General features: G+C 37.4%; 1 protein-coding gene across 2 annotated transcripts in view; it reads left to right on the plus strand.

Annotated features, from left to right (window-relative positions):
* Positions 1-27,392, plus strand: part of Rp1 (RP1 axonemal microtubule associated) — a 315,568-nt gene that overhangs the window by 256,571 nt on the left and 31,605 nt on the right. For both annotated transcript variants that reach the window (XM_048782900.1, XM_048782901.1), the window contains one exon: positions 25,136-25,355. In XM_048782900.1, coding sequence (XP_048638857.1) covers positions 25,136-25,355 — 220 coding nt within the window. The remainder of the gene's footprint in view (positions 1-25,135; positions 25,356-27,392) is intronic.

The raw sequence follows: 27,392 nt of genomic DNA on the forward strand, positions 1-27,392 counted from the left end.
TGGAATAAACTTTGTTTTGAAACTTTGATTTGGAAATGCATAAATATTTCATAAAATTTAAAAATTAATTTTGAAAAATAAATCCCTAAAAGCAAAAGGAAAATGAAACAAATAAACCTATCTAAAGAGATGATATAACCACACAACCAGCAAGTATTCCAGGTCACTTTAAGCCCCAGCAAGATGACATTTAACACTATTAGAATAGATGGTAATCATTTGGTTGTTGGTGGTTTTGATATGGATAATCTGAGTTTGTTGTATGAGTAATATGGGATAAAGCAGGTGAATAATTATGTTCGCACCATTGAGAACCACTTAAAATTTTTTTAATGATTTCAAAGTTTAGCAATGAAATGATGTAGACACAAATTTACCAAGCTAAACAAGAACTACAGCAAAAAAGGGAGAGAGAGAAAAAACATAAGGGTTACAATTCTGACAACAAAACCCATTAAATCCAAAAAGCATTAAATGAGATAAAGGACACTTTGTAATGTTAAAAGCTACATTTGATGCCTCATGGAGATATCACTCATATTAAACAAAAGTGAGAAGAATTTAGATACAAACCCAGTTTTTAATGCATGATTCATTTCAAGACAGGTCAAGTGGAACAAAAGCAAGCAATTATATTTCAAAAATCTAACAATGCAATAAAAGGTAGACCTTTTGTTTACATATCAAACATTACACCCTGACAATGGGAGAATCTTCTCTTTCCAAATTTGCATGGAATTGTTAAAAATTTGGGTGCCAGTAGAAACATTTCTCAAACTTTCAAGTATAGGTGCTTGGGTTTCCCTTTAGGAGCATATGATCCCAAGGTCTGAAAAGCTGCTCATGTTATTCTGAGCTTCATTCACATTTGAAGTTCACTGACAAAGGGGACCAAATCTACAAACCACATTGGTAGTGTCTGAGTTTTGAGAGAAAACTAAATATGTTTGATACTAAGATTCTTTCGGATCATCCCAGACAAGGAATATTAATAAGCCTCCTTGATTTTTCTCTGCCAAGATCATTTAACCATCTTCTGGATACTTTTTAAATAAATGCATCTATATGTTAGTATTATATTAAATATCAGTTATGCCTGGCTGGTTATTTATTCCTAACTCTAAGCGATCTTTCAGATAAAATATCTTTAATCAAAGCAGAATGATTGACATTCTTTACTAACTTTACATATTGGGTTCTAGCATCACAGTCCATAAAATTTGTTTTCTCAACTTTTCTACAAAAGTAGAAGTACAAACATAGAATAATACAACTTTAGAAAATGATCTCCATGACTTGTATCCAATTCTTATAAATGGCTTTCCCTGTTGTATATTAGGCCCTGCGAAACTGGGCCAAGTTAATTGGACTTTATTCAAAAAAGTGACTGTGTTGTTACCAATGGAAGATGAAAGCAACCTGGTTGAACCACGGGTGTTTTGTCGGTACATTAGTTATAACATCCTGGCAGTGATACCAGCTGCCTGCTCACACAGTGGAAATGTTTTTCATTTCTCTAGACTTTTCTCATTGTCTGCAGGTGCCACAGAAGGCAAATGAATGTTGTCAATGATTTCCAGGCTGTTAGGCAATCCAGCCATTGCATAAGGCATCCAGAACTTTGTGAATGATGGCTCCTGTGGGTAACTCATCAAGTGTGTGTTTCCCCGGAAGCATCCAGGATACATGTTAGGTGTAGACAGATAAATACCAATTCTCTGAGCAGAGCCTATCTTTTTCTTTTGCAGAATCTTTATGTCACAAAAAGGAAAAACATAACAAATGTCTTGTCTTTTTTTTTCCCTTTTTCTTTTTTAAACATCAGTATAGAGTCAATTGGAAAGCTTAAACATAGACATCCTTTCATTGTGGAATTGTGAACATTTATCTTAGGTTATGATTAATTAAAAAAATCTAAAGCCATCTCTTTTTATGAAAGGTTTCTCTGGCTACATCTTAGCAAGGAAGTACAATTGCTTTCTGGTAAGCAGTATGGCACTGACTTTGTTTTGGAATTTCTCAGAGTTGTTATTTTTTTTTTCCCACTCTTTTGTTTCATCAATATGGTTCTTAAAGTTTTATACTTTGTTCTCTGTGATCATATGTTTTTAAGAGCTGTATTAGTCAGCTTTCAGTTGCTGTAACAAAATACCTGAGATGATAAACATAGAAAAAGGTTATTTTGGATCACAGTTTTGGAGTTTTTAGTCCACCATTGGTTGGCTCTGTTGCATTTGGGACTGGCATGGGGGACTACATCACGGTGGGAGCACATGGCAGAGAAAATGATTCACCTTTTGGCCAAGAAGTAGAGACAAAGGAAGGGACTGCAATATCACACATCCTCTTCAAAGCCATACCCCCAAGTAACCAAAGGATCTTCCACTGGGCCCCACCTCTCAAAGGTTCCATTGCCTCTCAATAACACCACTCTTGGGACCAGGTCTTTAACACATGGGCCTTTGGGGAACATTCATGATCTAAATTGTAGCAGAACTTATAATATATTCAGGCTTACAACTTATTTGGTAATAGCTTCAAAGAAAGAATATTGGCCATAATAAAAACATATTCCCCTCTAGTTCCTTTCTTATATTTTTATGAAAAGTTTTCTTTGTTTTTAATAAATTGTTGTCAGTAATGGATGAGAAGGAACATTTAGTACCTCAAGAGGAGACGGAAAATTCTCTTCGCTCTGAGACAATACCGTTGTTAAGGTTACCAAATGCTGACCATGTTGTGCCCAAAATAAGCTGGGAGTGCTTCAATTTAAATTGCATTTGTCTTTGAAGTTTGATTCACCATAGAATTAGGTTTTCAAGAGAAAACGAAAATAAAATAGGCAGGTTCTTGGTGGCAGAGAGATCTCATTCTTGTTTGCATGATAGAGTGTCAATAATAATATTTATTGATCATCTGCAAAGGGCCAGGTTTGTTTGAAGTAGTCTACATATGTCATCTATTTACATTTTCTCTGCCTGCTAAGAGGTAGCATGCAAAAGGACAGGTAACTTGTAGAGAGCAGTGAGCACACACCTTTGTGGGTCTAGGTCTCTCAGACTTTATCATTCTTTCCTTGTGTCACATTGGGGTTAGGGCTTGTGGCAGGAGAGTACCCCTTGTTCTTCAAAAAGCGAACTTTTCTGACCTGGGAATGCATTCCTTCTTTTAGTCAGAAGAAATCATGGTAGTGACCTTGGTAAAATACGCCATAAAGTAGGTTATATCTCACGATGTTTTTTCACTCTTTCAACTACATGTGCGTAAATGTATGATGTACTGAATGTGTACATCTGATAATTTGTTTGAGTTTGTGTTGTATCTCTTAACAGATCCCTGAATGTACATCAACAGGATGTGCACATAAGCAGAACCCATAGTGTGTGGGTGCAGATATGTACATATATGTAGGGAGAGAGAGAGCTATTTGTCTATTTTAAGGAATTGGTTTTGCACCTCTACAAACTTGCAATTGTGGAAGTACAGGTCTGGAATCTGCATCTTGGGCCAGCAGACTTGAGATCCAGGGAAGAGCTCCCATCTGAGCCCAAAGACTGTCTCTTAGCAGTGTTGGTTCTTACTGAGAAGAGGTCAATCTCTGTTCTGAGAAGGCCTCCATCTGATTGGATGAGTCCCACCCTTATTATGGAAGGTAATATGCTTTTTTCAAAGTCCACATATTTAAATCTAATCTCATCCAAAACACACCTTTGCAGAATATGTTTGACCAAATATTTGAGCCTCATGGCCCAACCAAACTGACACACAAAATTAACTGTCACAACCCTCAAATTTCTTTTTGTCAGCAACCAAATAAAGAGTGATTTATAGAACGAGGGGTTTATTGAACCACCAGAAAGTCTCTTTCTCCCTAGAATTAGGATGAGGGAGATGGTGGCCACTTTCTGATCCTTCAAGAGGCCCTTTGTCCTCAGTACACTGGGGTCTACTGCTTGGAGGTTTACTCCCACCCCTATGCCAAATAGCCTGACTTCCTTGTAACTCCCCACAATGCCCTCTTAAGATGTCTGGGGTGGATGGAATGGGATGGCATTCCTTTCTATCATTGTCCAGCATTGCTCAGCTAAGGGTATGAGTGTGCCCATCTTTGAATCCTCTCATGTTCTCCATAGATTATTAGCTGAGCTCTTTGAATGGCTGAGAATTAATACTAACCTTGCTAATGTGTAGGAGTAGGAGAGGTATCAGGAGATAATTCTGATCTTCCAAGAGCACGAGGCTATGTCTTATGGAGAGGGGTCCTGAATGGTTCTTGAAGTTCATGATTCCACCACTGGAATTCCTAGTAAATCGGGAACACTTGAGCATGACTCTTAGGCTTCATTGTCACTCAGCCATTTTATTTTATTTACCATTTCTTTTTTAAAAATGTTACTTTTGCACAATTACATCCCCATAGAATTTGGGTCTGATAAACAGCCACTGGCATTTAGTCTCTTCTCACTTTGTTCTTCTTTTCTTCCTGGAAACTCAGCCCATTATGTTCCTAGAGCAGCCTTTGATGGCCACACCCCTTTCTACCTCGTTGAGCTTCCCAGAGACCACTAAAGTTGTTAAGTTCTTTATTTCTGCCAATGTTATTTGCCCTATAGCAAAAGCAATTGATAATATAATTTGATAATACTAATGAAGAATAATGAGCTACCCATGAAATTAAAAACCCTACTGGTAAATATGTGAATATCATCAGTATTTATGCAAATGATTTTGCTTGATACTTCAACTTTCATTACTGAAGAGTTTACTACATTTTCCTGACTTCATTTATAAAATCTGGGCAAAAACATTTGCTTCCTTCATTGCCTTTATCAAGAAAGGTACATGGGTCTATACAGGATTGGATTCACTTTTATTAAAATACTTGCAGATCTTTCTAAAGTTCGGGTGTATGTATGGCTGGCTAACACCTTATGCTGTCATAAATAAACAAAGCAAAGTCTTGCTTATGCATTCTCTTTCTTCATTCTGCAATGCACTACTCGGATCAGTATCAGTGGGAGTTACATACATGCTTCCAAAAGAGGCCTCGTTCTCACAGGATATCAAAATAGCTTGTAGATAGTATCAGCAATGGGGGTTCAATGGAAGAGATGGAGTCTATTGCTGGCATCTGAATTATGGAAAGTCAGATTCATGCAGTATGTAGGTAGTAAGGGACTGTGTTGTTCATAAAAGCCTTAAATTCAAACATATTCTCTGTATTTATTTCAGTCGTATGTCAGAAAGACATGTTGTACATACATAAAGATGACTGTTTCTTTCACAGCCATTGTACTACAAACGAAATAAAATATTTCATTTGGTGGCTTTGCTAGGAAAATAAAAGCACTCTCTCCTGGAGCAACATGGGCAACCTACCTTGACACTGAGGACCGCATGCATGCCATTTGCAATGGTTAGGTCGCTGCTGAAATTAAGTGGTAACTTGAGCTATGTTACTTAAGGTGGGAATGAGAAAATCATTTGTGATGCAGTGTGAGAGTTAGAGCATTTTCTTCTGAATTGCAGTGTAAAAGAGAAAGCTGGAAAAAAAAATGCTTGACAGTCTTCCAGTTGGCAAGCAGTAGCATTTTAATAAGTCAATACTGCTGAGAGTTCAATGTGAAGCTCATCTGAAAGTAAAATGAATGGATGAAAGCTCAGACCAATGGACACTCTCACGGCTTGGGGCAGAGTATGCACATGTGTTTGGAAAACATATACGTGTAACCTTTCAGAATAATGCGCACACCTGACCATATGTTCCAGTGAACGTGATTAAAATCCCTGCCATGGTTTTCAGAAAGACATGAACGTGATTTACATTTGGTACCAGCATGAACTTGTAATTATTTTGGAATAAAAAATGATACTAAGCCATATTTTAAAATGAATTGTATGCTGGAGAGCCCCGCCTCATAAAGCGATTGAGACAAAAGATGGGAACTCAGGTAACTGCTGATCCCAGCATAAAGATTTTAAAAGGATTCTTTCTGAACATTTATCATATTAATCCTATTTTGGCATATATTTTCTTACATATGGTAGGCGATCCTTTTTAAAATAGATTTCTAAAAGTTTACAGTCTTCTATTTTGCTTCTTGCCTTTATTATTATTATTGAATTTGATTGTCAAATTGTCTCCAGAAACCAATCAAGTCCCCTCCATAGATATGAAATCTCTTGAAACTCACCATATATTGAATTTTGTTTTTCCTTCTATGGGGAATCAATAAATCGACTGCAACTATTGTTCTCAATAGTTCTCCTGGAGATCCATGTGTACTTTGTAACCTTTGCACTGCTGCCTTGGAGCATTTCCATTTAAACTCCCTGTCTACTTACTTACTATTGGGTGTTGCTGTGGAGCAGAGGGAAAGATTTTTCCACCATGACATTGAAGCTTGACCACTGCAGGTCACTATGGCTAATCCTAAGAAAAGGGAACAAAAGGAAGCATCAACCTACTCCACTGACTTTAGGCCTGTTATCAGGCCAAGGCCTTGTTTGTTTCTGCCACCCCAAATGTAAGAGGTTCAGATTTATGCAAATACATGAAAAAAGACTGACACACACACAGAAGGTCAGACCCAAGGTGGTGATCTTTGAATGCTGTGAAGTATAGTTTTGCATAGAGAATTAAAAGATGGCTGAAGAAATGCTTGTTGATTGGTCTCCAGGTCTCTTGCTACCCTGAAAGTACTCCTCTTCACTTAAAAAAAATAATAATCCAAATAAATCTTAGCATACAAAAGGGGAATGGCCCTGGTCTTATCCAAGACCGTAATTTGAGATTCTATCCAATTTGCTTTGTTGTGATGTGCAATGGAGCTTGAAGTTGTTTCTGCCACAAACTCAAGCCACACCTTGTCTTCCCAAGTCTGCACTTCAGCAGCGTTCTTATTACAGGGCCCGCCAACCAGGCTCTTTAAAGTTATCCCCAAATCCCACCTTCAGCAAATTATCATCAGCACTGTTTGTAGTTTAATAATACAATGTAATATGCACTGATACCCTTGACTATTTTAAGTCAACATTTTTCTATATCTAAGTTGCCATCCCTGTATTACTAATCACATTAATAACCATATACGTGAGTGTGTTAAAGTGTCTGTGTGTGTGTGTGTGTGTGTGTGTAACATACATCACTTCTTTGTCCAGTACTTAATGCCAACGAAAGGGATAAACTTGAGTGTGATAGTGAGTTCTGGTTACATATTTCAAAGCTTTAGATATCTTTAGACATTTTATTAAACAGAGATTTTTTTTATTTGTAGTTGGACACAATACCTTTATTTTATTTATGTATTTTTATGTGGTGCTGAGGATCGAACCCAGCCCCTCACACGTGCTAGGTGAGCACTCTACCACTGAGCCACAACCCCAGCCTCTAGACATTTTTTAATTGGCAGAATCCAGCCATTTGAAAGGCTAGGTGGTGTGAGAAATATTCTCTACAGTTTCCAGGTTTTAATCAATTCAAGTTTACAGCTTACTTTTGATCTTTTTTTTTTTAATTGAACTCAGAGTTGCATAGATAAATTCAAATGGAAAGCTCACTTAAAACTTATTTTCTTCCTTTCAACTATTTAGCAAAGCTCAACTTCTGGTTGCTCCTCACTGAAGATCTGACCTAGCATTTTATGGAGGTACCTGAGTTCTAATTAAATAAGAAAATTTTATTTTTTAAATGGACAATAGTTCTGGATTTAATGTCAAGAACAGTTTTGTATCCTTTTCTCTAAAGCTAGTCAACACAGAGTGGGCAGAATCATGCCGTATCAACACTACAAGAAAAACTTAACAGTTGTCATCAATTCAATGAGAAGTATGTGCATTTGCCAGATTTTTACTTGCTTTTAAAATGCATATATGTTTTTCTGCTATTTTGATTCTAGTCATATGATGATACACAGAATCATGTTCAAATATCTCATCCAAATGCAGGACTTCTCAATAATAAACCTTAAAGAGATCTAAAAGCTTAGTTAATTTTAAGTATTCACTTCCAATTCTGTTTTCCTTTGCTTCATAAACACATGTTAATTCTACCTTTCTGCAATTCTTCCAGGCCTTAAGCATAACATCACTGCTGATTTGTATGAGTCTAGGTCTGTCTGTCTCTCTCTCTCTCCTATTATACTTTATATATTGACTTAGAAAGCAAAGGAGGTAAGAATGATATGCCTAAGAATCCTACAAAGACTTGAGCAGCTCCTTGCTACAGTTATTTCAGTTTCTTAAATGCCTGTGGAAATTCATTTCCACTAATCCATCTGGCCAACAGATTTTATTGGTATTAACACTCCTGTGCCACAAGTCAAAATTTAGTTTTTGCTCTCATTTCCTGTGAGAATCTTATTGTGGGTAATGGTGAGGAGGTGTTCAGGGAAGCCTAGTCCAACTTCTGTGCCTGCAGGACAGGCAGATGAGTTCCAGTTCAGCATGAAAGCAAAGCCTTAGGCATTGAGCTCTAATTACACCTAAATTGTCTCGAGCAGTTTCCTAAGTCTTGTAACAGTGGGCAATGGAATCAATACCGACTTGGTTCCCAGGGAATTCTTTGGACTCTCCTTCAACTGGACTCAGAGACTGTGTTAATCGACAGCAACCAAGCATGCTCGGGTTTGTCACACTGTCTTAGGGGACTGTGTTCCGTGAGCGTTCTGCCCAGAGGTCTGGAGATCCATCTACTCATTCTTCACTGAACCCTCTACTCTGTAGATTTCTGCCTTCAAGCTGGGTCCTTGGCTCAGAAGACATTTTTAAAAATCTCACCCATTTGTTTTAATTTTCGTGGCATCATGGTTGTGCTTTAAAGCGTGCAGGAGCCTAGTGCCAACATTTATAAAAATGGTTGACTCTTGCCCCTAATGCAAGTAGAAATACAATGCCCTGGCAAAATCAGGCCACTGCTGGGGAGGGGGGATGGCTGTTGAGTGGACATTTTCTGCCTACTGAAACTCAGAACAAATGTGAAAAATGTCCCCACTCCTCAAGAAGAGAAAAAAAAAGACATTTAATTTAATGTTAAAAACATTGTTCCATCATTTGCTCTTGCAAACAAAATGTGACCCAATTCCCTGGAAAATGCTGGAATATTTGCAAGGCATCCCTCACAAGCACAGTCACACATACACACTCCTGTTGACAGCATCCCCATCATTCATGTGCTAAGCACAGGCTGTGTCTGCACAGGGGGTATTATGTAGGAGGTGCAGGGGCTGGAAGGGCCAACTGAGGAGCTATTTGATGGACACACGTGATACACCAATGGAGTTGGCTTTTTCTATTTGTTTTGGAATAGAATGGACTACAGTTTTGGAAAGGAATACATTGTAAAATCCATTTTTGAGTTAAAGTCTGAGAATTAGGGGATGTGGGGCTCTGGGCAAATGACATGACCTCTCAGAAGCCCACTTGCCTGTTTTGTTCATGGGGTGAATTATGCGAATCTCCTCGGGCTCCTGTATTTAAAACAGCCCGGCTGTTCTTGTCCTTGTTACTGGTATTAGAGCAGATTTACATCCTGAAGGAGCACTAGGTCCTAACCACTAGACCACAAAAGAATTGGCCTGGTTTGGGTTTAAGAAAGTGAAATGTTAGAATTCTTAGCTGCATGAGGCCCATATCTTAGGAATTTTCTTGCTATAACTTGAAAAATGAATGGAGACACGAAAGTGTCAAAAAATTCATAGGATGCGAAGAATGAGCCTGCGACTGACACCAGTCAGGAATGAATCAGTGTTCAAATCATTTAAAAGTAAAAATCCAACAAATTAGAATTCAAAAGAACTCATAGTAACTATGCTATCTCTTGGAAGAATTTCAAACTATAGTACTAATGTAGTTTCTATCTCGAATGTTCCCCCAAGGCTCATGTGTTACAGACTTGGTTCACAGGGTGGCGCTCTTGGAAACAAGTAAAACATTTAAGAGGTGGGCAGTAGAGGGAGATGTGGGAACGTCCCCTCAAAGGGGACTGTGGCTCCTCAGCCTATCCCTGACCATGAGGTGAGCAGTTTTGTTCTGCCATATACTCTTACCACAATGAACTGCCTGGCTACAAGCTCAAAGGGATAGGTCCAATCATATAGGGACTGAAACCTCCAAAACTATGAGTCAAAATAAGCCTTTTCTCTTTATAAGTTGATTATCTCAGGTATTTTCTTTTAGTTCCTGAAAATTAATACAAGCACTGTTTAGCAGGGAGTGGATGGTGGTTTCTATGCAGAGAATGAAATTCCATGATGGAGAATCACTAGAACATATAAAGTCTGGCATATTTTCTTAGAGTTCACCAAGAAAACCCTGTAGCACGTTGATCCTGTAATGAGACCCTATGCTGGTGGAGGCCGTGGATGTGGAATGTAGTCTCCCAATTTGCCTGTGAAGTAAGGGCTTTGGGTGTGGTTTGCAAAGCTCCCAGGTGTGCTGGTTACTTAATATACTTTCATTTGGTCCATTGTCAATGTTGTTAAGCTGACATTTGATGCCACCCAAATTGCTTCAGCTCTTTTATCCCTGTGTCTGGAGAGTTTTGCTGCTGATCACAAAAATGACAGTGCCCATGGCTCACTGAAAAAAGAAGAAATTTTGCCTGCAAACAGAACCTCAGCCCAGGGTGCAGAGTTTCTTTCATAGTTTAGGTGAATTCACATGCACACACTGAATCCCCTGTGCGCCTGCACCCCCATGATCTTGGCCACCAAATTCTGTCCTTTGTAACTAAGTTGTTCTTTTATAAATCAGGTAGTTTCCCCAAGAATTATTTCCAAATTACTTGTACAACAGTTTTGAGAATCACTCTTAACCTTAGAAAAATCAACTTTCAAGTTCAAATTAAGCCTTAAACACTCTTCTTTTGGATGTGATGAAAATGTTTACTACTTTAATGTGGTAGGGGCTTCCTGGGCACATGCATATGTCTGAAATTATCAAATTGTCTATATTAAATATGTTCAGGTTTTGTGCATCACTTGTACTTCAATAAAGTGGTTGAAAAATGAAAACTTTCTTCTTGCACTTTTATTAGGTGAAATACAGAAATAGCCTATTAAACACAATTTTGTATTTGCACACACTAAGGAGAGAAAGCACTTTTCATAATCAGGCCCATAAATAGGGCCAATATTGATTTATTATACTCTAGATAATGTAGCTTGGTAACAATATTCCTGCCTAAAATGTGAATACTGAGATAAATTACAAAGGAAGTCTGGAATTTTCTTCATGTCTGGATGGCCCAGTTTTAGTCCTCTTAATGGCAGACAGATGGTTTGGATAGCATTACAAAGTCCTTTTCAGCCCTTTAATTGTTAGAGCATTTGTACAAAAAGAAAAATGTGCCTGTGTGTGTGTGTGTGTGTGTGTGTATGGCAGTGAGCGAGAAAAAGAATAAATAATACCAGTCTAATATTTTAGATTTTAAAAATAGATGTCTGCCTTAAAGTGGCAAATGTTAATATTTTCAGAAAGCTATATTTGGCTCAGCTGTAGCTAATTGTTATAAAGGGGATTAACTTATGCCTAGACGTGCACATTTTGTCCTTACTTCTAGTAACATTATTACTTCAGAAATTTTAAAGCAACATGAATATGAAACCATAACAAGCCGATTTATCCCAATTTGACCATAACACTGTCTGAGTGTCACAGCTCTGTCGTCTGCTGGCTTTGTGATGACTGCTGGGTCTTGACTTAGTTTTTTTTTCACAGGTGTAAATGTGAAACCTTGGGGGATTTGGCTTACAAGGAAGGTAGATTCTTAAAAATAAAACCCTGACTCTCCAATTATAAATAATTCCAGTAAGAGAAAAGGGAAAATTACTTCATCAAGTGAGTACATTGTTATTTATTTCTTCAATGAACTCAAGTTCTGAAAGCTGTTTTAAAATACATAAAGATGCAGAATTTAAAACACATAAAAATGAATAGCAGAAGCATTGAAGAAAAGTCTCCATAAGGCTAAAGCCATATACATCGAGAGAATGTGGAAAATGCTAGTAGCCTCTGAAAGCAAAGAACAAGGAATGGCTGAAGAGCCGGAGTCCCTGCTTGGGTCAGATGGACAATATGAAAGCAAGCCAAGAAAATGCAGAACTACTGAACCCTGCCTGGAGATTCACTGAATAATCTCTTATCAGAAAATATAAAAGCAAATAAGAAGCATTTCAGTCCAAGAAACCGAAGATGTAGGTAGATAAAATATATGGCATGGGACATATTTGGCCCCTAATATATTTAGGACCCTTTTGCTCCCTCCATTTACATTTCTAACACTCCAGTCAGGGCCGCCATGCTTTCTCACCCAGAATAATGCACTAGTCTCTTCAGCAGTTCCCATGTTTTTGTTTTTACTGTCTTACAATTCCTCCTTTGCAGAACATCAGGGAAGATCTTTAAAAAAAAAATAACCAACCAACCAACCAACCAAATAAACAAAAACAACAGAAATCAGCCTGGGCCATGGTAGTTCATGCCTGTAATCCCAACTACTCTGGAGGCTGAGGCAGGAGGGTTGAAAGTTCAAGGCCAGCCTGGGCAATGTATTGGCTGGAGGAGGTCCTGAGGGTATAGCTCAGTAGTTGGGCAGCCCTGGGTTAAATTCCTAGTCTCTATCTCTCTTTCATATCCCCAAAAGGAAATGAGGAAAAGAAGCCAACATAAACCAGGTGATCTGATCTATTCAAAATCCCTCAGTGGCCCCATGCCTGCCTGATGGTACCTGGCTACCTGTTTGTCCTTCACCCAGTATGTGCTTCTTTTGGGTTAAAACAGCCAAGGGAATTTCCATCTGCTGCAAACTTGAACATTCCAAGCTCATCCTGACTATAGCGCCTTTAGATTATGGAGCTGGTCCCTCTGCTCTTAATGCTCTCTAGCAACCACCAGATGAGTATCTTTTTCTCACTCAGATCTCTGAGAAGCCTTCCCTGGCCATCCTATCAAGAATGGCCGAGGCCCATTCATTCTCTGTAGAGGACTGAGCAGGTCATTGCTTTCTTTCTCATCTATGTTTATTTTCTCTCTCAGCCCATTGAAAGGTATGTTCCACAGGGTAGGTGGCCTGTCTATTCATTGCTCTGTTCTCAGTACCTAGAACAATATGTGGTATTAAGAACCGGGGTGTACCTCAGTGGTAGAGTACTTCCTACCATGTATGAGGCCCTGGGTTGGAACGGGGAGTAAAGAAGGCCTGGGGAATTCAAAGACAAAGGGGATCAGCACAGGTTAGGATTGGTGTCTTGGGGATGTTTTTAGAGGTGGTGGAATCAAGTTGGAATTTTGCTTAGGGTTTGGCAAGATGGAGGAGAGACTTGGGCAACCTGGGCTAGAAAGATAATGATGAGAAAAGTCCACAGCCTTTAGATGTGGTGTTGAATGAACCAGTCAGGAGGGCCAAGATTGGTGGGGAATGTGACTGAATAGTTTGGGGTCAGAGAAATGTTGGGAATAATTTGAAAACTAGACAGACAAGGTGAGTACCTCTGTAGAAAATAAAGTGTGTGTGTGTGTGTGTGTGTGTGTGTGTGTATCATATTACTGTGCAAAATAAAACTATGTTTAGTACAAAGGGAATTATGCTACAGTTTCCTCACAGTTATGTCATGATTAACGTTCTAAACAACTTCCTCACTAATATAGGAAGTATTTTTAGTTAAATGTCCCTAGAACACCTCATTATGTCATGTAATAATTCTACTGATATTCATTCTCAGGTGATGTCCATAAAGGAATTTTTTTCTCTAAAAAGAATATGTACTCTTCCTTTTAAGTAACTAGGCTGGGGGTGCATTATTACAAAGTTTTGCTGAAAGAGAAAGTCATAATATGCAACTGACTTCATTTTATCTTCATGAAGGAACCATGAAAGCCATTTCTTATTTGGGGAATGTGACAGTCACTTATAGAGCTTGTATTTCTTGTCATGAAGCTTGGCCCAAACTAAATATCCACAATGAGAGTTTTTCTATAAAATAAGGTACGCGCGCACACACACACGTTCCAAAAAATCTTCAACTATTTTTAATATTTCAGAGATGCCATATGTTAACAACTGCTTAGGTCATTTTTTATGCCAAGGTCATCTTAGGCTGCCTTGATTAGGAGTGAATTTGACTGACAGTTTTGAACTAAATGTTCACTGAAGGCCAGAATTCTTCATTTGCATGCTTCCCATGCAACCTGGAACTAGCTACTTTAGCTCAATTTCCTCAACTGTGAAATGGATTCAATAAATAGTGTCTTAAAAATGCAAACTGTAGCTGAAATAAGCCTTATGCTAACCATGGCCTGTTCTGACAGGAGATTTCCTATATTCTCCCTTCCATCAGCCCTAAGAGATGCTATTTTATAAAAAAAAAATCCATCAGATTTATTTAGGTTGAGACTTTTTTGTTCAAAATAGCCTCTATCTCATATAAAACATATGAAGATTCAGAAACAGTGAAAAATCCCAACATAGAAAAGCCACCACAGACCTCTTGATGCAGAAGGACTTCCAAGTGGGGCTGAGCTAGGACAGTTCTATCTACCCACACAGCCTGCTTAAGGAAAAATAGGGAGAAGGGAGTATCATAACATTCCCATCTTGGTCCTCTGAACTTGAATCTCAGGGGCTATACCTGCTGGAAATGGGCAGCTTCTTCTCTGAAATTATGATTTGCTCTGTTTTTTTTTTTTTTAATTTAAGAGATCCTTTATTGCCAAGATCTCAGAATAAGGCAGAACTTGCTTTTTTCAATGCTTGCTTCACCAGTATCTTATAGGGAAGGTGTGAGAAGGAGAGGGGAGGTGAAATGCACTGCAGGGCACAGAACACACTCAGTAGGTCATTTGGTGTCAGAAAAGTAAAAGAAGACTCAGTGGATCTGCAAGAACACAGGTGGATCTGCAAGGAGAGAATAGCTTGAGACAGAACAGCAAGATAAGGGATAAAGCTGTACATAGCTTGGAAGCAAAAACACAAAGCTGAATGAAATTACATATTTAGATTGGATGAGTGCAGATCAGGACTTCCAAAGATGAAATCAGTGAAATGGGATATGCCAGAAATGATCCCCCAGAATGGAAAAGGAAGAAAACAGAGAAAATAGACAAAGGAGGCAGATATAGAGGACTGAGAGCAAAAGAGAACTGAAATGTTTTGGAAGAAAAAACAATGGAATACATAGTAATAAGCATGATATATGAAGGAAACAAGTTTCTGTAGGTATAGAAGGACAATCATATGTAATTAAAAGGGCTTATTAGGCTCTACATACAAAACCAGTGGAAAGCTGGTTGCAGTGGCATGTTCCTGTAATCTCGGTGACTCTGGAGGCTGAGGAAGGAGGATTGTGAGTTCAAAGCCAGCTTCAATAACTTAGTGAGGCCCTAAGTTGAGGTCCTGGCTAAAACTAAAATATAAAATGGGCTGAAGATGAAGTTCAGTGGCTAGAAGCCCCTGAGTTCAATCCGTGGTACAATCAGTCAATTGATCACTAAAGATAAAACCAATGGAAAGAGACCTGTACATTCAGGTAAATCTTGGTGAATATTGTAATGCTAAGGAGAATCTTACAGGGATCCATCCAAACATTTAAATCTGTCAAGCCATACAGCTAATTAACACGAACACGTTTCCATCAATTTCAATAAACTCGTGTTGTATAAAATAAATTCTAGGAATTGTGGGTTGGATTCCATGTTCAGCTTTACTGTGTAATGGAGGCCAATTAAACACTTTCCAAAACTTGGGATATCTGTACAAAGTGGGTATAAATATTTCTTATGCAGGTTGTGAGATTAAAACTGTCAGTGTGGCCAGCCTCGGTGGATGATGAAATCTCAGTCTCTAAGAGAAGCAGGGAAGCAACTTGATGGATTAAGTGAAAAAGTCAGTATAACTCATGACATTAAAAGGAGGCATATTTTCTAATCTGTCACCATTTATTGTGTCAATGGCAGATGCTTTTCACCTTCCACCCACCCTCATGTGTTCTGAAGTGCCCATATTTTGTCCTTAGTAATGCATCGCCCTCAAAAAAGCCAGGGCACCTGGCAGGGAAATTGATTCCAAATTCTCCAGTAGGAAAAACCTGAATTGGTCCAGAATATTCGTTTTGTTGTCTAGAACCAATGATAGCTTAAAAAAATGCTACAGGACAGAAGAGCAAACTTAAAGAGGCTTCCATTGGCTAACAGGGAAAGGTCATCATCAGAATAGTGACAATAATCACACTAGTTAATTGAAATCAGCTGATATTCTGTAAAGCCAAGGATTAATAATCATATGCAAAAGAGAAAAGTGAGTATAAAATGAACAAAATGTAGTTTAATATAAGGAAGGGTATGTAGAATAATATATGTTTCATTATTTATTGATTTTAATAAATAAAGGGGTATTAATAAATGGGATTCCTGTAAAGCCCTGCACCATTTAAAATTTTAATAAATTCACTTCTATAAAATATGTAAACAATCTGCAAAATGCTACAGAGAAAATTTACCCAGAGAATAGCCTATTTGACTGCAGGAATCTTATCTTTTGGTTTATACATGATGATTTTGGATACTGATACTGATATCATTCAGTATGAGATGGTTTTTATTACCTGGAATATTATAAAAAGGAATTTAGAAAAAAAAGAGGCATTAATAATTTAGTTCAAATGACGAGTAAACTCCATCACTTCTACATTTTGCCAATTATTTATATCTTCTATGGATCAAAATGTATTAAAGTTCTAACTGAGGATGTATTTTACAAATATATTGAATGTATGAGTATTCGCTTCCTGTTTGAGTTAGGTATCTCTACATATAAGTACCAAAAATCTACTTATATTCTGTCTGTGTGGGAAGAAGGGTAAAACACAGAAAATTGTAAGAAATCATGCAATCCAGAAAAAAGCTGAAGTTCTACCAAGACAAGAAAGGATCAACTGCCTCAATCTCATGAGCACCCACAAAAGCTGACTGAAAGAGGTGTGCTGGAACATGGTGAAAAAGCCAGGTGACAGGGGAAAGTTAATTAGAAAATGTGGCCACTCTTCACCCAGGGTGAGACCTCTAGATAGCTCTACTAATTATAGTAAGGTGCCAGTAAGTACCTTTTTTAAACTTTGATTTTTTAATTTATCTTCCATTTTTCCCCCAGAAGCTTCTTTTTCTTTAATTTTTTAAATTTAAATTAAAGTTATTTTTAACTGATACATAAAATAAAATCATACAGTTAATGGGATACCATGTGATGTTTTGATTCATGTCTCTATTATGTAATGTTAATGTCAGATTAAACATATCCGTCTCATCTAACATTTATTAGTTCTTTATGGTAAAAACTTTCAAATTCCTTTCTTCTAGTTTTTTGAAATAACTTCATTATTGTTATATTAGTGTTGTATATATAGTCAGCCTATTGTACAATAGGACATCGTAAATTCTTACTCCTATCTAACTACAACTTAGTATCATGGATCAACTTCTCTGCCTCCTGACTCTCCGTGGTCTCTGATAATCACCCTTTTGCTCTCAATCTCCCCCTTTGTAGATTCCACATAAGTAAGATCATGTCCTACTTGTCTTTCTGTGCCTAGCTTATTTCATTTAGTGTAATGACTTCCAGTTCATTTTTATTTTTGTGTAATTATGTAGTCATCGGAAGTTGCAAAATCATACAGAGATGTTCCCCCACTAGATTGTGCCCTCCCCCAGTCCTGCCTGACCATGATTTCATGTTACAAAGTTATAGCTCAATATGAAAGCCAAGACTTTGACAAGACCCCTATTTAGTTTCAGAGGGAAGCTGGAATGAATATCCTAGAAATTAATTCCCCGTACCCTTTCAAAAAAATCTAAGTATCTTTTATTCATATAAGCTAGAAAAAATTTCTTTTCCAGCTCTTTCATGAGGAATGACAATATAGATACACAGAAATGATGTGAGGGCAGAACCCTCAGAAAATAAAGTTTGTCTCTGTGAGGGGAACACTGAGAATATTACCAAGAATTTTACCCAGGAGAAGGTATAGGAGAAAAATCTCATGTTTCCATATTGTTTATACAATAACAAATTATTGTCCATGGTTTTCAGGTCTTTTTCTTGGTACTGGATTTTTTTGGGTGATATTGCATACTTCCTCTTAAAATTTACCATAACAATTTTCAGTGTTTCTACTCTATACATCCAAATTTCTGTTCAAACTAGAAGTTATCATATTTTCTCGTAAGGCAATAAATAGTTAAAATGAACTATCCTGTATGTACTGAGACATCAGTCATAATGATTCAGATAGGATTTCAAGGATCACAAAGCAAATTTGTGTTCCAACATGTTTTTTTCAAAATATGAAAGTCTTCCTATAAAGAGAATATAGACTTTGTATGACATGAAATTTGCTCCTGGAATTAAATTTGAGTTTTACAAATAATGTATTTACTGCTTATTGAGAATATACTAAAGTTCCTTGCCAAGAGATTTAGTGTGTCTGAGTTAGAAAAATCCAACAGGGTGGTCATTACATACGTAAGTGTCTGCTTTCAGAGTTACATCGAAAAGTAGATACCTGAAAGGGGAAGATGTTTTCCATAAACATTTGTATGAATATTCATAGATCATGTTGTTTACCTTGGAACGCCTGGGTATTCTTTCATATGTCTGTGTCTGACCATCTTCTAGTACATTAAGGGATTTTATTTTTTGTTTAGAAAAGCTTCCTTATTTGAAAATGTTGAATATACAATGTACTGTGGAATTTGACAAAGACATTTATTTTATCAAAGTTCATTTTTCAACTTTGAAAAATCTTTCTGGCTATTTTTGGCATTAATGTTTCCATTTTCATTAAAAAATGAAAATGTCCTTTTTTCATGATTATCTTCAAATTCTCTCTTAAGTAGCCTCCAAATTACTGCCTGATTTTTCCAACTATTTCAATTAAGTGCACTCCTAGAGAAGGACCATGGAACATGAACTGCCAGAATAAGTCTCCCAGCTGTTCCGTAAAAGCCTCTTCACTCTTCTCCACTCTTCTCCACTCCTCTCTGCCCTGGTGTGTGTCCTCAGACCTACAGAGGATGCCCTTCTATGATTTTCAAAATATTTTTGCAAGGTTATCTAATTTGGTCCTTACAACATCCCCCTTTCTACAAACAGGGAATTGAGGCAGAGAACTTAAAGTTGAGAGGACTTGGACCTCTGTCCAGATTTTTCAATGATAAGCTCTATGCCTTTCTTCTCATACCCTGCTTTCTCAAACTGGACTCCAACCCAGTTTGATCCACCCTACCTATATACTGGAGACATACTGCTTTCAGCTTCCGCCATGCTACTGGGCAGCCAGGATACCCCTGAATGGAGGGCACTGGTCTCTCTCAACTTCTCTATCCCCTCTGAACACCCAGTTAGTATGGGAAGGTCAAAGGCATTGAAACCCAAAGCACCTATGGAATTAAAGTAAGTGTTCCTCATTGTGTTAATCACCTTTACCCACTGATTACCTTGAGTAATAATGATAATGATAATTACTGTGATCATTACTACATATCAAGGACGTGATACGTACTTATTTGTTTGATTTTGCTAAATGTATCACTTGTTTTTACAATATCTCAACAAAGTGGTTTTTAATTATCCCATTACATAATGAGGATAATAAGTGTAGAAAAACACTAAACTTGCCCAAGGTCCCAGTGCTGGAAGGTTTCAATGCCTGAGTTTGCTCCTGGACCCCTCAGTCTCCAGACCTGTGCTCCTGGGTGTTAGGCTGGACGTGCCCATCCCCCACAGCTGTCACAACACCTGCTCCAGGTTTATTTCCTAGTGGCAGCAACTACATTTGTAAAGCACTTATTCATATTTGGAAGAATACTAAATTCTGTTCAAACAGAAAGAATGACAGAGGTTTAAATTTCAGGAGTAATTAAGTAAGATTCTAGAATCACTTTCATTCTTCTTTGTCTGGGTTCCTGTCATTACTCGGCTGAGAGGACACAGCTCATTCCTTAAGGTTTGGATGACTTGCTATCTCTGTTTCTTGTACTGAATCATCTCATCATATTTTCTTATATCTCTGCTTTGCTTATTTATCTCTTTGTATGTATCAAATTAGTTGTTTGAAGCTCTATCCTACTCACACAGGAATTTTGAGTCTGTTTTTTCTTTTTCTTTTGTACCAGGGATTGAACCCAGGGACACTTAACCTGTAGTCACATCCTTTGCCTTTTAAAATTTTTTAAAATTTTATTTATTTATTTATTTTTAAATATTTATTTTTTAGTTGTAGTTGGACACAATACCTTTATTTCACTTATTTATTTTTATGTGGTGCTGAGGATCGAACCCAGGGTCTCGCACATGTGAGGTGAGCAATCCACTGTTGAGCCACAACGCCAGCCCCCATTTTTTTTTTTATTTTGAGACAGTTGCTTAGGGCCTTCTTAAGTTGCTGAGGCTGGCTTTGAACTCAAGATCCTCCTGCCTCAGCCTCCCAAGCCACTGAGATTACAGGTGTGAACCACCACAACTGGACTGTTTTTTAAATTTCTATATTCTTACTTAGGGTTCATTTGTAATGAACTTATTAAGTGTTGAAAATGGTTTAATCTACTCACAACACATTAACAACACTCTTATATATGTAATATATATATATATATGTATATATATATATGTAATCTATATATATGAATAATATAAAACATAGTACATGTAATAAGCAGATCTAAAAATGTTATAAACAAAGTGCATTATTTGCTTCCTTAAATTCAGTAAAGAATTAATCCCTTTTTTTTGTTAAGAATTTCAACTACCCAAATCAGACATTTTTCAATAGCATTTTTTTTGTCTTCATGTTCTGGTTCTATAGTAGGAATTTAATGGTATATTTCAACTTTCAGTAGTGACATGAGAACAATGGGAATGGACTGTATTTCCAGATTCCTCTGGCTTTCTCTTTCTGCCCCTGTGTCTCTGGGTCCATATGTCCCTTTGGTCCTCAGGTTGAAAACAATTTTATTTTAATCTGTGCCTGTGCCCTACTTTAAGCATCATTCTTTATGTGGAGAATTGCTGAGACATGGTGTGGTCCATCTTTATGATGAAAGCTATCCTACATTTTAGAGTTGCTGTCCTTTTTTTTTCCAATGTAGGAAGTTAAATACAGAAACTAAAAACAGTTATGTGGTGCAAGAATAATTTTTGACATTACATTTTTATTTGATTTAGGCCGAGGTGATTCAGGTTGACTGTATTAAACCAGAACTAAAAGTTCCAAACCAGATTGCCTAAAAACCTCAAAGTGACTTAGGAGCAGTGGTCATTTGCATTCCGGTTTTAATTGGCTGACCCAGGTATGTCTGGTGGATGAGTAATGTAATATCTGTACCCTGGCATCATTCAGTTAGCATTAGCGAATATTTAATCAGCCGTTTTAGATAGGGTTTATTAATTTTTGTTTAACTTATGATAGCCAAATAATAGATTCATTTCCTCCTGTGAGCACTGTACCAATCTTCTCTCCCATTTTTAGAATATGCAGCTTTAGACATTTGTCTTTGCTATTAGAACAAAATTCTGATTGACAAAATAATAGCTGCTAATGCTGATTGAGCCCTGTAGTATTTTATAAGATTGGTACTATAGGCTGAGTATCCTTTGTCTGAAATGCTTTGGATCAGAAATATTTCAGATTTGGGAATATTTGTGTGTACATAATGGGAGGATGATATCCAAGTCTAAACATGAAATTTATTAGTTTCATATATATCTTATATGTATACCTTATAAGTAGCCAGAAGGTAATAACGTCATTCAGTATCTTTAATAATTTTGTATAAGAAACAATGTTTCAAGGTGTGGAATTTCCCCCTCACGGGGTCATGTCAATAATCAAAATATTTTGGATTTTAGAGCAATTCAGATTTTGGATTGTTGCATTAGGGATACTCATCCTGTGTTCAGATTAAGCCACTGAAGCTTTAAAAGGTTGAGAAACTTGTGGTTTGCAAAGCTGCAAGGGCAGAAGGAACTTTCAAAACCAGGCATGTCTGATATCAAAACTGGGATTCTTCAGAGACCCTATGCCTAATAGAAGAAAAAATAGGCCCAATCTTCATCATGTCATATTAGGCCTCAACTTCCTTAATGAGACTCCTGTAACACAAGAAATAAAATCAAGAATCAATAAATGGGATGAATTCAAACTAAAAAGCTTCTTCTCAACAAAAGAAACAATCAATGAAGAGAGAACCTACATTTTGGGAGCAAATTTTTGCAACACGCACATCAAATAGAGCATTAATCTCCTGGGTATATTAAGAACCCAAGAAACTTAACACCAAACCAAACCAAACAAAAACAAACAACCCAACCAATAAATGGACTAAGGAGCTGAACAGACACTACTCAGAAGAAGACATACAATTGATCAACAAATATATGAAAAAAATGTTCAATATCTCTAGCTATTAGAGAAATGCAAATCAAAACTAAGATTTTATCTCAATCCCGATAGAATGAATGGCAGTTATCAAGAATACCAGCAATAATAAGTGTTGGTGAGGATGTAAGGGAAAAGGCACACTTATACATTGTTGGTGGGACTGCAAATTGGTACCAACATTCTGTAAAGCAGTATGGAGATTCCTTAGAAAACTTGGAATGGAACCAAAAGGTCTTAAAAATGGCATACCACAGTGACACAGCCACTTCCATGTTTATAGCAGCTCAATTCACAATAGCAAAACTGTGGAACCAACCCATATGCCCTTCAAATGATGAATGGATAAAGAAACTGTGGTACATAAACACAATGCAATATTACCCAGTATTAAAAGAGAATACAATTCTTGCATTTGCAGGTAAATGGATGGAACTAGGCAACATCATGCTAAGTGAAAGAAGCCAATCCCAAAAAACCAGGGGCTGAATGTTTTCTCTGATAAATGGGTGCTAATCCATACTGGGGGGGGGGCATAGGGATAAGTAGAGGAACTTTGGATGGGGTAAAGGAGAAGGGGACAGGGGTAGGAAAAATAATGGACTGAGACAGACATAATTACCCTAGGTACATGTATGATTGCAGGAATGTTGTGACTCTACTTCATGTACAACCAGAGAAGTGAAAAATTCTGCTCCATTTGTGTACAATGAATTGAAGAGCCTTCTACTGTCATGTATACCTAATTAGAATTAATAAAAAAACAAAATATAAAAAACCGGGGTTCTTACTCCCATACTATTTTGCCTTTGGGTGTATGTTGGAGCATAGTCTGTTTTCTATCCTATTTCTATTATCTGCAATTTTGGGAAGGATTTTAGGAGTCCACTTACCTATACTAAGCATCATGTTAAGATGTATCTACATGGGAGAATTTCTAACACTGTGTTGTTCTAGATATAATAGGAAGGCCCAGCTCTGTAACTTGACTGTCAAAATCTGTCCCTATGTATCCTGACAGAAAGCATTTTGGCTACAGGACAGAAAATTTATTCAGAATGTTTGTCACCAATACAGTAGCCCAAGATTATATTACCAATAAAAATATTTTAGTAGAGAATGGGTGGCAGATCTGCACAAGCTCTGGAGTAACTTCCTGGGGGTGACGTGAACGTTTATGATAATATCAAAGGGGAGAACAGATGTTGTGGGGGGGTGGTGGTGGCAGGGTGACAAAATACCAGAAGGCAGTTCAAACTGTCTCTGATGATAGTATGTAGCAGTAAGAATTTTAGCCTTTATGATCTTTAGCTCTGGTGTTCTTCCTATGAATGTTAGGCTTCATGGCAAAATAATTTTACAGATGTAAGTAAAGTTACTAGTCAGGGAACCTTAAAATAGGGAGCTGAACCTGGTTTACCCAAGTGGGTGTCATTTAAACCACAGGCGCCTCTAGAAGTGAACATTTTTTTTGTAACGGGGGAAAGGCAGAGATTCCACACATGAAAAGGGTTTGATGTGCCCTGTTGACTTGGAGATAAAGAGTGGCATGTGAAAAGGAAACAGGGACTTCAGTGCTCCAACCTCATGGAGCTGGATTCCACCAAGAACCAAAAATAAGCTTTGAAGGAGAATTTTTCCCAAAGGCTCCCAAGAGGAGCCTAGCCTGGCCAACACCTTGATCTTTGCTTGTGAGGCCATATGCAGAGGACTGAGCTCATCCATTAGTGCCTGAATTCTGCCTCATGGAATCAGGAGACCATAGATGGATCTGGTTTTAAGTCATTAACTTCGTGATAATTTTTTTTATGGCAGAAATGGAAAACTAGTGCAGTATATAATTGATCCATTATTTTTCATAAGACCCCTGTAGGAATTTTCAAAAGAAAAACATTTCCTATTCTGGATAGTGAATAATACACTAGAATATTTACTACAGTAGTTGATTAGATGATGTGGGGGAGGATGCAAAGGGGTAAGATCACATTGGCAACATTGTTGCAAAACCACAGTCTTTCCAATTCAAATTGGGTCTGTTTCAGGGCTGTCTGGTTAACCCTAGCTTAAATCTAGGAGAACAAATGGTCTCTGCTCCTCAGGATCTCACCTTCGTGGAAAATATTATAAACACTGGAGAATTAGATTATCTTATTCTTTAGGCCTCACTACTCAGGAAGTATTGTGTATCTATAATGACAATAAAACATTTACTTTGCAATATGTTATGATGTGTTGTTAAGGAATGGTGTAATGAGAACTAGCTGAATTTAGCTGAATTTAATCTACTGGGTTTTTTTTTGTTGTTTTTTTTTTAACCACTGAGCCACATCCCCAGCCCTTTTAAATTTTTTGTTTTGAGAGAGGGTCTTGCTAAGTTGCTTAGGGCCTCACTAAGTTTCTGAAGATGGCTTTGAACTTGTGATCCTCCTGCCTCAGCCTCCTGAGTTGTTGAGATTACAGGCATGTGACACCATGCCTGGTAATCTATTGGTTGGTCCATGGCCAATGGATTCATGCTTGACTATACACAATACCATTTCATGGTATTACAAGTGACTAGTTTTAACAAAATTAATCAGTAAGAGTGTATGTGACAACAAAGTAGGTCTGGAGTTCAAAATTGAGTTCAAATCTAAGTATGAATTTGGAACTGGAAAATTGAAATCAGAGATGCAAGATTTTTTATTTTCCTTTTTACCTTTATGTTGCAGATTAATCTTAAAGATATTGGTGAAATTTATAAAATACGCATTGGCCATGACAACAGTGGAAAGGATCCAAGGTGGTATCTGGAAGAAGTGAGACTGGAAAATTTGTTCACATATGAGCTACTTTGTTTACCAGTTGATTCCTGGATAGCCGAGGATGAAAATGATGGCGATGTATGGAAAGAAGTGCCCATTGCGAGAACTAATAAAGCTCAATTGCCAGGTAGGATTCCATTTCCTTTGAGATATATATTCAAATTTAAAACAATTGAGGGCCAGACACCAAATATCTTATGCTTGACAGGCCCTAAAGTCTCTATCAAAATGTCTCAATTCTGCCAGTGTGATGGGGCAGCAGATCTAGATAATGCATAAGGAAATGGCATGGTTGTTTGTCAATAAATTTTATTTTGTGGACACGAAAATTTGAAATTGTGTAATTTTTACTTGTCAAAAAATAGTATGTTGCATTTGGTGTTTTAAAACCATTATAAAGAATAAAAAGCATTCTTAGATCCTGGACTGTAAAAAACCAAGTGACCAGCAGGTTTGTCCCTCAGAAAACAAACAACAAAACAAGATATGACTTTGCTTATCTTTACTGTAGAGCATTAGGCTTTGTGTCTGTTCAGAGGTGAAAAAAGTATATACAAGGATGTGTGCATATGTCCAACTCATCTTTCTATAAGCTGCTTTGCCACCCATTGCAATGTGACTTTCTTTTTTAGCTATACTTTGATAATAAATGCCAGCAATCCCCAATTTAGGAGCACCTGAATTCCCTTACCATTTTGCTGTTGTTGTTTCCTAACAGTAAACTCACATATTGCCTTCATTTTTGCTCTGTCCATTCCCTGTATTTGTAAGAATCACTTTTTTCCTCCACCACTGTAGTGAAAATGTCTCTCTCATTGAGCATTGATGATCTCTTTGCTCAAAATCAAATGACTCTGCATGTCTACATGTCAGTCTATGTGTTTGTGTGTGAGTATATGAGTTAGTGTGTGTGTGAGAACGTGTGTGCACATAAGAGTGTGTGAATGCATGTGTTCTCAGTGTCTCAGACATCTCTGCTGTATTTGATACTCATAGTTTCTCATTAGAGAGGCGGAGATTTCTAGAGGCTCTGGAGCCAGACAAAAAAATGGGTTCTAGAGTCGGCTTGGTGATGTGTCGAGCTGTATCACTCCTGGTGAGCTACTTAGCCTGAGGTAGTTACCATTGTCTCATTTATAAAATTGGAATACTAGTAGTACCTTTTTCATAGGATTGTTTTCAGTATATGAGATAATGCACATATGTTTTATAGAATAATATACTTACAGTTCTTAGCAATGTCCCTGGTACACAGTAATCACAGGAGAAATATTAGCCATTATCATCATTGTCTTTATTAAACGTATCTCCAGCTTTGACCTCTGTCACATTAAACTATCTAGTTTGTCAACCATCTTTTTCTTTTTGTATTTTTTTGGTGTGTGTGTATTTCTATCCCTATTTCCATATGGTTCTTTTTCCTTAAACCTGTGGATTGAAATGCTTGATTCTTCTCTGCCTTTTGAGCCTCTTCTTAACTTCCACTGTCAGCTATACACAGAAGAATGATGTCTTTCCATCTTCAGCCCTGTCCTCTTTCTCACCTACAGCCCCAGTGTTCCATTAGGTGGTTTACCAATGAACCCTCTTTATTACTCACTCATTCAACCATTGCACAAAGATAACGATAAGCTCATGCCTATGTACCAGGTGCCTCGTGTGTGTCAGCGGTAACGGGCATCAGAGGCGATACAGATGATTCAGACACGATTCCTGTTCTTTAGAAAGTGGTTCCATCTTCCCACCGCTTTACTTATTATCTTCAGTCTAATGACTCCCATCTTTTTGCCCTTGAGTCAGTATCTTCTTTTCAATTTCCCTGGAAATCTTTGCTCCGTAGTTTGATGATGCTTTGAGCCCACCGCATCTCAAACTGAAGGCACCTTCCCTGACCCTCCACTTCATGCTGGTTTCTGTTAAACTTACAATGGAGAATCTAGTTTTTTTCTCTAAACCTTTCCTATTGATTAGCCAGCAGGGGCTCCATTATATGTATTAGAATGATGGCTGGCACAGAATACATGGCTGTGTGCCAGAAAAATACATGCTGATTAATTTAGGCATGGAAGAACAATTTGGGATAAAACTAGTTTAATGACAGGAGAAATCTATAATAACACTAATTCTTTAAATTTTCATAATTTTGATACTTTTGCACATTGAC

The sequence above is a fragment of the Marmota marmota genome, unplaced genomic scaffold (genome assembly GCF_001458135.2).
Source record: "Marmota marmota marmota unplaced genomic scaffold, marMar, whole genome shotgun sequence".
NCBI lineage: Eukaryota > Metazoa > Chordata > Mammalia > Rodentia > Sciuridae > Marmota > Marmota marmota.